This window comes from Leuciscus leuciscus (assembly GCF_965113295.1).
Source record: "Leuciscus leuciscus genome assembly, chromosome: 10".
NCBI lineage: Eukaryota > Metazoa > Chordata > Actinopteri > Cypriniformes > Leuciscidae > Leuciscus > Leuciscus leuciscus.
The window spans coordinates 40,127,037-40,139,705 of record NC_138734.1 but is presented as its reverse complement, the minus strand read 5'-3'; the positions used below and the strand labels follow the sequence as shown (position 1 = coordinate 40,139,705).

At 38.0% G+C, this 12,669-nt stretch overlaps 1 protein-coding gene across 1 annotated transcript in view; it reads right to left on the bottom strand.

Annotated features, from left to right (window-relative positions):
- The window catches only part of luzp2 (leucine zipper protein 2), a 114,661-nt gene extending 102,650 nt beyond the window's left edge, over nt 1-12,011 (bottom strand). The window contains exon 1 of the mRNA XM_082182603.1: nt 11,779-12,011. Coding sequence (XP_082038729.1) covers nt 11,779-11,840 — 62 coding nt within the window. The 5' untranslated portion in view covers nt 11,841-12,011. The remainder of the gene's footprint in view (nt 1-11,778) is intronic.
- Between the last annotated feature and the right edge of the window lie 658 nt (nt 12,012-12,669).

Genomic DNA, 12,669 nt, shown 5'->3' with positions numbered 1-12,669 from the left:
TTCCCAGTAACCATCAATTCCTTGGTGCTTTCATTTTTATCTCAATTAGAAATGTCAGCAGGGAAACAATTTTGGTACGGTTATCTATATTCATTTAACCAAGTGAAAAGGCTTCCCGTTTACAAATAAACAGCCTTCCACTCGGCTTTAATTAGGAATGGATGTGTTTGGTACTAGAAAATGTTTCTCACCAGGGATGGGAATCAAAGTATATAACAGTTCTGGTTCTGAATCCAGTTTGTTTTAATGAACACATATTTGGAAATGAAATGCAAAATATCAGTAATAAATATTTTAATTTAAACCATTTAGGTGTGCTTACATAGACTTTTTAGTAACTTTTCAGTCATTTTTAGAGGCTGCATAAATGCTATCCAACAACTGGCTTCATATATTAAACGACAATACTAAATAAACAACATACTCGCATATTTCACTAACTTACTATTAAAAACACTAATGTGTAAAACACAATTAATGTGTAAAAACGTCTTCTTAGTTGTGTATGTTGACTCAAATGAAACAAACTAAAACAAGCCAACTGGTCACGCTGTATGTTTTTGATTCACCCAAAAAAATTAGTTTTGACTCCCATTTGTTTGGGAGTCACTGCTTCAGGCTGCATCCGAAATCAATACTTTCATTGATTGATCAATAAACAGTATGTGACAAAAGAAGTATGTCTGAATTCACAGCACACACAGTGCTGGCAAAAAGTCCCCGGATGACCTCCTACTTCCGGTGAGATTCTGAAGTCTGCATATGATGGACACTTCACTATCCCATGAGGCCACGGGAGAGGCTTTGTGAAGGACGAAACTGACGCTGGTAGGTCACATGATAATGCCAGCATGGCGAATGTATGTCCGGATTACATTCATAAACACATTAATACTATATAGATTAGAACATACTTTTTTAGCGGTCACAAAGTAATAACTTATTCAAAATAAGCACCTAAGAGAGTTTTCAATTTTGAATGCAGCAACACTGTTTTTGATTCACTAAAAAGCTGCCCATAATTTGTTTGGGAATCGGACTAAAATTGGTTATGCTGTTTCATAAGAGTCATTCATTCTGTAATTGGACTACACTGGTCTTATTCGCGCTGTAGATTCAATTGTGATTGAGTATTCCCTCCATATCGGCAGAACCCTGCAAGTAAACGAACGCCGGTATCTTTTACAAAATGGAACCACTTCTGAATAACAGGTTCTGGGTTCTTTTCAGGGCAGGCTGGAGGGTTCATGAGGTTTGTGAGCTGTCTTAAACTGTATGTTTTTGACAGTTCAATTTACTCCTATGGCGACAAGAACCAGACATGCTTGAATGTCTGCGTAACAAACGCAGAACACCCAATGCAATACTTCACACCACTCACTTCCTGTAGGCATTAATTTGAAGCAAAAGCACAGTGTGGCGCTCCCTGTCCCTCTATTTAAACAGCTCAACCGTCAGCCTCTCTCACCCACTCTATCATATGAAGCCCAGCTGATGTAGGGTTTCAAACTTCTACCACTGGGAAAGGCATATTCATCCACTCTCTTTGTTTGGCAAATCTCCTGTGGCCATGCTCTCCCTCCTCCTCGGAAACAGTTCCCGCTGCTTGCTTATTTATATGTCCCTTACAATCCTATTAGAGTGTTTATAAGACACGGCTTTATGATTTTTGCTATAATTCCGCTAAGAGGTTTTGCATATTCATTCATGTCCTTTCATAGTGGCACACAAAGAATTATCATATGAAGTTGACCAAGAAATACAAAAGGTTATGATGCACACCCTCCACTATACATTAAATGGCTAGTTCACCCCAAAATGAAAATTCTGTCATTAACAAAAGATCTTTTTGATTAAATCTGAGAGCTTTCTGTCCCTCCATTGACAGCTACGCAACTACCACTTTGATGCTTCAAAAAGTTCATAAAAGGATCGTAAAAGTAATCCATATGAATTGGTTTAGTCCAAATCAGATATGAACAGATTGAATTTAGGGTTTTATTCACATATACACATTCATCAAGTCACACATCAGTTGTGCTAAACGGAAACTCAAGCATTTTCGCTTATCGTGCGAGAACTAGGGATGCGAAGGCGAGGAAATTTTCCCACTGGTTAATCGACGTGTGACAACACCGGTAATGCCGGTTTCCCAGTTTTCCACCTCGCTTTCAAATCAAATTAGCAGCAATTCGGGGGCAGCAATTGCTTGAATGCTGGGTTCATTATTATCCTTAATGAAAAACACAACAACAAAACCGTATAAAATTTTAAATTTCGCTTTAAAACCAAATCTTCTGCCATTGTCTTGTCAGTCAGCTCACCTCACTCTCGCCATGTGATTAATGAAATCTGACTCCTGCTGCTGATCTGTGTTGCGACTCTCGATTAGCTCACGCTGAATTGAGCAGACGCATTCAGTTTTTAAAATGAACTGTCTGTACTCTAACTAAACAAAATTATTTTTATTATGTTAAAAAATAAATAAAAAAAGTGACGGTGGGGGGCAGTGCCACGACTATTGTAGCAAGCCTAGCGAGAACCAATGAGGTGCATTCTTGTGTTACGCAGCACGTTTGAGCTTCTACAAGAACCAATGAGGTTCATTATCATGTTACTCAGCACGTTTGAGCTTTTGCAAGAACCAATGAGGTTCATTCTCATGTTACTCAGCACGTTTGAGCTTCTGTAAGAACCAATGAGGTTCATTCTCATGTTACTCAGCATGTTTGAGCTTTTGCAAGAACCAATGAGGTTCATTCTCATGTTACTCAGCACGTTTGAGCTTCTGCAAGAACCAATGAGGTTCATTCTCATGTTACTCAGCACGTTTGAGCTTCTGTAAGAACCAATGAGGTTCATTCTCATGTTACTCAGCACGTTTGAGCTTTTGCAAGAACCAATGAGGTTCATTCTCGTGTGTCAAGCAGGTTCGGTTGAGCTTCTGTTTATGTTTGCTGAGCAATCTGACCTCATCTGCATGTCTGTTTGCATAGCCTATTAACCAATGTTGGACTTCAAAAATGAGAAGGCAAAGTTTGTATTTGATTTTGTTCGCACTACTTTATGAAAGCCTTTCCTTTGACCACAGAAAAACAATAGCAATAGCCTCCTCCAGTGAGTTTTTATGTGTTGCCGTGTGTTCGCTGAGGCTGCTATATGTTCTCTCAGACCAGCCCCACTCCCCATGTGGATACACATCAGCCAACATACAGTGCTGTAATGTTACTGATAAAAATCTTATATATCACACAAAATTTGAACCCGGGGAACCTTTGCACTCACAGCAAAATCTTACTTACTTCAAATCCAACAAACCTTTAAAGTGCAAGATATAAAGCTGATGTTATCAAATATAAAAATGTCACTAGCTCACTGGAGCATTTGAGTTCATCAGAAAGAAACGATGTAAACCACAACTCCATTAAATATGCTAATAAAGATATTGTAAATTCTTTGCATTTCATTTCTAATCATAATATTAAATAAATAAACTGTCGACATTCCGATTTGACTTGGAAATTAGCAAATGCCAAAATAAAACCCCATCTCTAACTATTTATATGTTAAAAGAGAATAAACTTTTGTTTAAACACACATACTGTCTGTCTGGTATTTTTTCCTCGATGGCAAGTTGGCACAAATGCTATGAAACAGAAGCCAGTTAGAACAGAACATGAATTTAACATCCTACAATAACATTATGTGTGACTGTTCACTGTATAAAACAAGGTTTATATGTCTTTTTTAATCTTTGTTCCAATGTAAATTTGTTCCACCGTAGTGATGTTTACATTATGTCTGGGTTAAATGCTCATGGAACACGTTTGCATTATGCTTTGGACAATCAACATTCAACCAACACTATAATATGTTTGGATGTTTTACATAGCCTACTTTTTTAATGAAATCCAGGTGCTTTAATTAGTTTTATATTTGTCGTGGCAGAGCAAGGTTCTGTTTATTGCTAATTTACTTTGTGACTGTTTGACATCCTGCTCGGTTGCCATGGCATTCTGATTACGGTATGCCTCTCGAATTTCAATTTTCACTCTCTGTCAAGACAAGAGCTCAGGACAACACCTCTCTCCACTAACCTCCAATCTACCCCCATCTGCATGCATATCCTCACACTTATGACATTGTCTGTGCATTCAGAACATCTCAGGAGAACCTCTCTTTCTGATTGGCTTATCTCATCAAAGCCACCGTCCCACTTCAAACATCACACTTGCATAAAGAATATGGTTGATCCTACCGCAGAAAACAGTAAGTGCTAAAAAAAAACGTTATATTCCTTATTAATGCATACAGTACTATGTAGGTCAAGCTAAATAGTAATGACATTTTTTACTTCACACATTAAAGCAATATTACAGATTCAAGTCAAGTCAACAGGATTTGGCATAATGGTTAAAAACAAGGTTATGGTTGTTTCTGGAGGATTTTAAAGCATAAATGTGAAGCTTATTATTTTATAAAAGCACTGACATCAAAGGGATAATTCAACCAAAAATGAAAATTTGCTTATTCACCCATCCAAAATGTAGGTGACTTTTTCTTCAGAAGAACAGTAAAGAAGATTTTTAGCTGAAACCGTGGTCCTTGGTGATTCGTATAATACAAATCAATGTTTACCGTCACTTTGGGAGTAAAAACAAACAAACATTCCTGTCATGACAACTCTCTGAGTGTTTGACATGGTAATGGATAATGGAGACCATTTTAACATGGTAATGGATATATGGATAATGGATTTGACATGGTAATGGATATGGACATGGTAATTGACATGGTAATGGACATGTTTGACATGGTAAGCGGATAAGATCTGCTACAATGCTGAGCAAGTACTGCTCGCTACAGCTAATATACACACGCCACGCTGATGCTGCTGCTGTACAATATAGCGTACATGAATTACCCGTAGCAGATCTATACAGGTGGAGCTGGGGAAGTTGAAGGGTTTCTGAAAGCGTGCTGCACTCCTAAGGCAAATGCTAAATGCAATGAGCTGCGAGCTCATTGGCTACTGATACAGCAGGAACCAATCAGACGTGCCCTATAGATAACGATGTGATTGCCTGCACCATTGAGTTTCATTACAGAACTTTGTATGTACAGTCAAAACAAAATGAATGCCCGTGGCTTCTGACGATATATTGGGGTCTTATGAAGAGAAGCGATTGCGGAGCACATTCAGTCAAGCCAGTCGAACGAAAATATTACGATATCTACGGTAATCTGCAGTCTGTGCAAAAATACGAGATTTAAGGTGTTTTTCACTCGGCGAGTCTTCAGCAATACCCGCCTTTCAATTAAATAACACCAAAGCCTCTTAAAGAAAATATGTTCTTCAGAAAACATTTGAAAACAACTTAAGAATATTTTCCAAATTGCATTTAGGAACATTCTTACAAACTTCTTAGAATTTATCTTAAGAAATTTTCTTAACTTCTTTCTTAAGAAGATATTCATGAATCTGGCCCCAGTTTCTTGAACAGACTGATCATTTTGCCTCATAAGACCTCAACGAGTCGTCAGAAGCCACGGGTATTAATTTTGTTTTGGCTGTATATGTTTTTTGACTCCAAAAGTGATGACAAACATTGACTTGCATTTTACGAATCACCAAGGACCACGGTTTCAGCTAAAAATCTTCTTTACTGTTCAGCTGAAGAAAAAAAGCCACATACATCTTGGACGGCCTGATTGTAAATAAATTAACAGCAAATTTTTATTTTGGGGTGAACGATTCCTTTAATTCTTCTATTATGTTTTTACAGTTGCTTTAGTGCTTAAAGCATTACGTTGTCATGATGACGAAGTTTGAAATTGGATATAACTTTAAACAGAAGGTTATTTAGCAAGCATATTTCACACTAAAATGAAGTTAACACACATAGGCCCGGTTTCACAAACAGGGCTTAGATTAAGACAGGATTAGGCCTTCGTTCAATTAGGGCATTTAAGTAGCTTTTATAAATGTGCCTTAGGAAAATAAAATATTACTGGTTGCATCTTGAGACAAAACAATGGCACTGACATATTTTAAGTTATGTTAGTGCAAGTTGCTATCAGTTAGACCAATTTAAATATGTATTTTAGTCTAGACTGGCTTAAGCCTCGTCTGTGAATCTGGACAATATTGTGCAAGTCTTGTGGTTATACAATTAAAACAGTGAACATTTTAATGTTTACAAATTGGCCCCATTCGCTTCCATTATAAGTGTCTCACTGTAACCCAGATTTTTAAATAAATAAGTAAATAATGAAGAAGGGACAAGTCCAAATTCATATTGCAAAATTGTGGACTGAGCTTAACTTGCACTGAACACAAAATATTCCTTTAATATACATAAATCATGCTCCTTCAGCTGGGTAAAACATGAATTAAAGAAATCTTAAATCATAATGCTAAAATGTAATCAGAATTTCTAATAGAGATCTCCCAGTGCACATAACAGATGTGACTCGAGGAGAGAAAGAGGTCTGTAAGGTGGCTGCCATGCATCACGCAGGTGAGCACAGAATAATGTTGGACCTCTTCCATTTACTACTCACGATGCCAAGCACTCTGGGCGCGGTCACGCATGGGCACCTCTGGATCTGCCAACAAATCTGTTCCATTCTCCAGCCTGGCACATGCTCTTCTCCACTCTGAACGCAAGATATAGCCATGGCAGTTTCTTATTCTTTAGAATCTATCAGTGGCATACAGGGAGAGGCTTGTCAGATTAAAGCGATTGCGTCAGGATGGATATTTTGAGAACATTTTCAGATTTCAGAGGTTTAAACCCCCCATGATGCTGCCGAGGAAGATAAGGGAGAAAAAAAAAAATGGGAGCAAAAGAAAAAAAATTCTCAAACCACTAAAAAAGTTTCAATCGCATGCAACTGGGTTAACCTGAATTAGAAACTACATTGTCTTAGTTTACCAAAGGAATGACGCACAAAGCGACATGCCTAAACAATTCGCACAAAAGCGAGAAAAGCACGCTTTCATGACCGTCACTCATCAGCGTGTTCACTGCAAATCCTGCTAGTACACTCCCAGACGAGAGCGACTCCTATCAAGGGAACAATCGTGGTTGCCATGGCAACCATAAAGCATCATTCAAGGTCATTATTCACACAAAGCAAGAATGGAATATTTTATCGCATCCCAGTAGCGAGAGCGCAAGGATATCAGCGGGAATGTTCAAGCCATTAAAACCATGATTTATGGGTAATGATCGAGCACGGCTACGAGACATATGACCCCCTCCCACCAGCCACCATGACATCGATCCACACGCACAATGAGTTTGTCTTCCCAGTCATTTTCCGACATGACACCGCTGCCTCTGAGGCTTTGCCTGATAAAAAACAAAAGATGCAGGCTTCTGCAGGGGAGAGAAAAGCGCACATGAGCAATCACATGACCCATCCGCCAATCTTGATCTAGGTTTAAAATGGGAGTTCCCAACCTTTCGTCTTACATTTATACCTTGGCAAGCGCTCTTTTTGACATTTCAGTCACTTCACTGGAGGCAAAGTTTTGGCAGAAGAGGCTGCCACGGTTCCCTACATCAAAGTTGGAGTCATCAGAGAGAGAGACTGCGATCCTGAGGGAGACGCTGCAGGCATGCGAGCGGAACTGAAAAGCACTGACAGTTGTAACAGTGAACTAAGCCACTTGAGCCGGGAAACCAAAACCCAGAGCCACAATATAGAGGATGTGATAAAGAGACGTTTAACAACTTATCCGAGCAGATGGGGAAACTTTTTACGGTCATATTCTGGAATTGATCATTCAAACAAAGGCATTAAAGAAAGTGTTAAAGGGGTGGGTCATTTAAAAATGTAAATTATGTCATCACTTAGGCTACTTTTCCTCATTCCTTTCATTTTGTGTAACACAAAAGAAGACATTTTAAAATGTCTCAATGATTTATAGTTTTCATAAATAAAGTAATTGAGGTCCAGTGCTGTTTTGAACCCCACTGACTTCAGAAAACATTTTGTCTTCTATACAACAAATGCATACAGGATTGAAAATGGATGAATAAATGACAATTTAATTTTCCGTTTTTTTAGGTGAACATAAACCGGACAAAAGTTTAAGGTCTGTGAGGTTTTTAAATGTTTTTCAAAAGAAGTTTCTTATGCTCACAAAGGCAGCATTTATTTGATTAAAAATACACTAAAAGCAGTAATATTGTGAAATATTATTACAATATAAAAAAGGTAACACTGTATTTTAAGGTGACGTGGTTACACGTTACTACATACTTACTATGGTATTAACGGTAAATTATGCATAATTACAAGTAAATAACCCTAAACCAAACCCTAACCCAGATAATTAATATTACTTAGTACTTATTGAGCAAGTACAATGTAACAACGTCACCTTAAATCAAAGTGCAACCAAAATATATTTTCATATTTCAATATATTTTCATATTTCAATATATTTTGATTTATTTCTTGTGATGCAAAGTTGACTTTTTAGCATCATAACTCCAGTCTTCAGTGTCACATAATCCTGCAGAAATCGTTCTAATATGATGATTTGCTGCACAAGAAACATTTCTTAATATTATCAGTGTTGAAAACAGTTGTGCTGCTTAATATTTTTGTGGAAATCACGATCTATAACTGTGCTGAATATAAGTTGAATGGTAGTGTGCGTGTGCATAGTGTGTATCTATGTAAAACCTTTTTTAAAAAGAAATAAATGACTCAGACCTGACGCAATATTCACAAGGTACAAGAATTCTGTGAGAAGTGTGTGGCCTTGTATGAATGCATAAACAATTCTGAAACATACAGTGATGTATTACCAAAGCAATGATGTATGGAGCGTAACACGCACACACAGCAATTCTTATGCAAACCTACACGGGTGAAAATTTATACATGCAGGAATAGTCATTTTCTTTTACTGTTCGAGATTTACTATGTTTTATGAGTGTGTGGCAAGGTCATGGTTACCCTTTCAAATGAAGTTCCCAATTCATTCATCAGCCATAGCCTGACCTATTCATCATCCAAGCTCACAGGCATGCCATGCACATGTAGCGGTGGAAGAATTCAATTACTTCAAATAAGCAACACCTCATTTCATCTATAGCCATTTTTGCGCTACTTAAGAGGCTCTGATGAAATCGCTCAGTACAGTTCTGTTTGGAGTAGGTTTCCCCAAACATCAAATGCTTATGCAGCATAATGTAATCATCTCTCTGTATAAAATGCTGAATAGTACAGCTTTGCTGATTTATACATGTGTAGTTCAATACACTTGTCTGTTGAGCTTTGCAGACCAGTAAGCAGAATTGATGAAATGTTGGTGTAAATTGTGAGAAAGCGTTTTTGCTGTTGGCGTGAGAGCGGTTTACTGCTGAGCAGGGATTCTGGATATCTAAATGAGAGCCACGCAAACATATTTTATGACCACGTTTTACACCAAAGTATCTGAAGGAGGTCGTTTAAAAATTTAAGGAAACATCAAAAAATGTAGCTCTACACTCTTAAAATTTAAAAACTAAAATTTCTATACTTATTATAAGTGGGAATGAATGATAGATACTGTGAGTTCTATGCAACCGTCTCTTCTACATGTTTTATGCACTACAAAACTCTTTTAATTCTTGATATGCGATTTTATGGGCTATTTCTCTCCGAGTCCATGATCTTTGAAAAGGTAAAACTGGCCAAAAGTGACATATCTTGTACCCACAAACTATAAATCGTGTGCTAGATTAGCTAGTATAGCAACACAACTGAATATGATGTTATATAAACACAAAAATCCCCAAAAGAATTGCAGTCAAGGATCACCAAAGACAACTGATGACTGAAACACACAGGAGTCTTAATGATGCTCAGTCTGAGGGAAATCAAGGGAAATTAGGGCAAGTGTTATTTTTTTACACCACTTGAGTCATTAGGTTGCTGTTTTCTGCTCCACTGCACTGTATCTCAATGGTTGAGAGTGTGTGACCTTGTGCCAAATGTCTGGTCCCATGGCTTCAGATAAAAGTGTCTTCTATATGAATAAATGTAATGTAACCGCAAGTAATGGAGTCTGGAAATGTAAAAGGAATATGTATTAAAAATGTTTAGAAAAAGATTTCTCTGTACAGTAAACATCACAGACATCATCATCATCCAGTGTGACTTTCAATGCAGTCGCATCTGGGTTTGTATAGAAAGATTCATGTCCGGATTTGAAAAGGTATTCAAATGTGTGTTTGACATTGTCCTAATGAGAATCTGGAGATGTGACTCACAGACACTGGCCTTGATAAATGTCTTGCATTAAGAAAAAGCAAGTGAGATTAATTTCTCTTCACGTTATAAAACGACCACATTAACATACTTTATTCAGGCTGTGCCTTTGATTTAAGTGTATAATGTTTAAGTCTGAATAATAAACTTTGATCAGAGAAGTACATGCTTTGGATCTCATTTAAAACAAACACAAGAAATGCAACTAATTTTAACAGGGGGAAAAAAAAAAACTATGTAAAAATGTTACAATAAAAACACAGTAAATGTAAGTTGCCTTACAACATATGATGAGAAATTATATTATAATATTAAAATCAGAAAATATGACAATGCGAAACATTAAAATGAAAAAAGATATACTGTAATTATTTATAACGTTTTGTTACAATTATAAACGTAATGAAAATACTTGTGTTCTGGCTGTAATACTAGGCTATGTCTTGTAATAGATGGTTATAATTCTATCTATCTATCTATCTATCTATCTATCTATCTATCTATCTATCTATCCAGTACAAAGCAGATGTTAGTTGTTCAAGTAGCTTTGTATATTAACATTATATCAGTATCAAAATATATGGTTATGAACTGTAAAATATCCAGGCACCAAAAGGCCATACCATTCCAACAGAATGCTGGATATCTGGCAAGCACATCTGCCAGTTTTTGTTTAATTAAATGTTTTTTGTACAATGATGATTTTGAAATAACTGTTACATACTAGTGCTAAAGAGTGTGTGTACAAAAACAATAACTGTATCAATGTTTGTATTGCAAGCATGTGTACTCGAGGGCCACTCCCTGGACAAGTCTAAAGGGCTCAAGTATTTGCAGAACAAATAAGATTTTAATACGCGGTTTAATTCACCGAAAAAGAGCATAAAGATCACCCCACAGATGAGAAAGTCAATGTTCAAATCTTGGCTGGATGCTCACTGACCTTTCCCGTGCTCTGGGTTCAGAGAGGAAGAGGCACAGCTTTATCAGTAGTTAAATTAATGATCAATCCTTGAAAACTCCCTGACTCTGCAAGACTCCTCCTGGCTTTGCCTTTCTTCTTTCTTTATTCCTCATCTCAGATTCTTCCCCTCACTGCATAATACACACACACACACACACACACACACACGTTCTGCAATTGCACAGACATCCCAAAGCTCTGACTGCCACAAAACTTGCTCCTTCCCATTAGCCACAAACCCCTGCCACATTTCCCTCAGTCCGTGTGCCAGAAAGCCAACGTCTCTGTTTTGTCTGCAGCACAAGCCAAGCCCAGAGCGGAGGCAGGAAAAAGTTGAGCTGTTAAGCATCTTTCACCTCGCTCTCTGTGCTGTCTCAATCACTGTGCTTCTCTCTTCGCAGGTTTTTAAGCACAGACAGAGGCTTTAACAGTAGCACACATCACTGTGCTTGTCAAAGATGAACATAATCAGCTATTGTGTCCGCGGCAGACAGACCGATGTGTGTGAAGGATAACGCCGGATGTAAATCTGCTCTTACCTGCTGTTGAAGCTTAACGCAGGAAGGAGGAACAGGAGGTAAACGGCTCCGATGAATTTCATTGCTTTGTCTTGCTCTCATGCACTCGGTGTCTCTTTGCCCCTTTTTCTCTCGACCGCTCGCTTTTCCCTTCTCCCTTTCTCTCTCTCCCTCTCCTCGCTGGCTCGCTCACGCGTTCTCTCTCTCTCTCTCTCTCTCTCTCTCTCTCTCTCTCTGTGGTGCACACACGCGTTAACGCAGGCACACGCGGGTCAGGGGATCTCTGGATAATCTGTAATTCGTTTGTAATTATAAAACGAAAATACCGTTTTTCTGTTTTTTGTTTCAAAACGAAAAACCAAATAACCGTTTTTGGTGTCAGAATCAAAAAACGAAAAACCAATTAAAAACGGACCGTTTTTCGTTTTTGGCGATCATTTTATCGTTATTCCTTTTTGAACAAAGAATGAAGAGAGTCTTTGAACTTCAGTCAATTCGTTTTTCGTTTATAAACCAAAAACGGAAGTCACCCCTTTATTCGTTTTTTCGTTTTTTTCAAAAAACGAATAAATGACTTCAAAATTCGTTTTCCACATGTGGGCGGCCTGACACGCCCCCTTCCGCCGATTGGTCAAGCAAGTCTGAGCATGTGACGTCATCAGTTGTCGCTCAGGTCGGTTCAACAAAATAATAGGCTACAGATTCTTAAACTGTACAGGGCAGGTCCGGGCTTTCTTCTGTGCAACTTTGCACGTTTCACAGAAATCTTTACATCAGAAATATTAATTATTAGTCTGCCACCAGACTAGTGGGAGAGGCTCACTGACCAATGTTCAGTCAGCAGTCAGAACTTTTATTTTAGGGGCTCCGTGTTGCCACGGGATGGTGATTGCAAATACTGTAATGCCAATC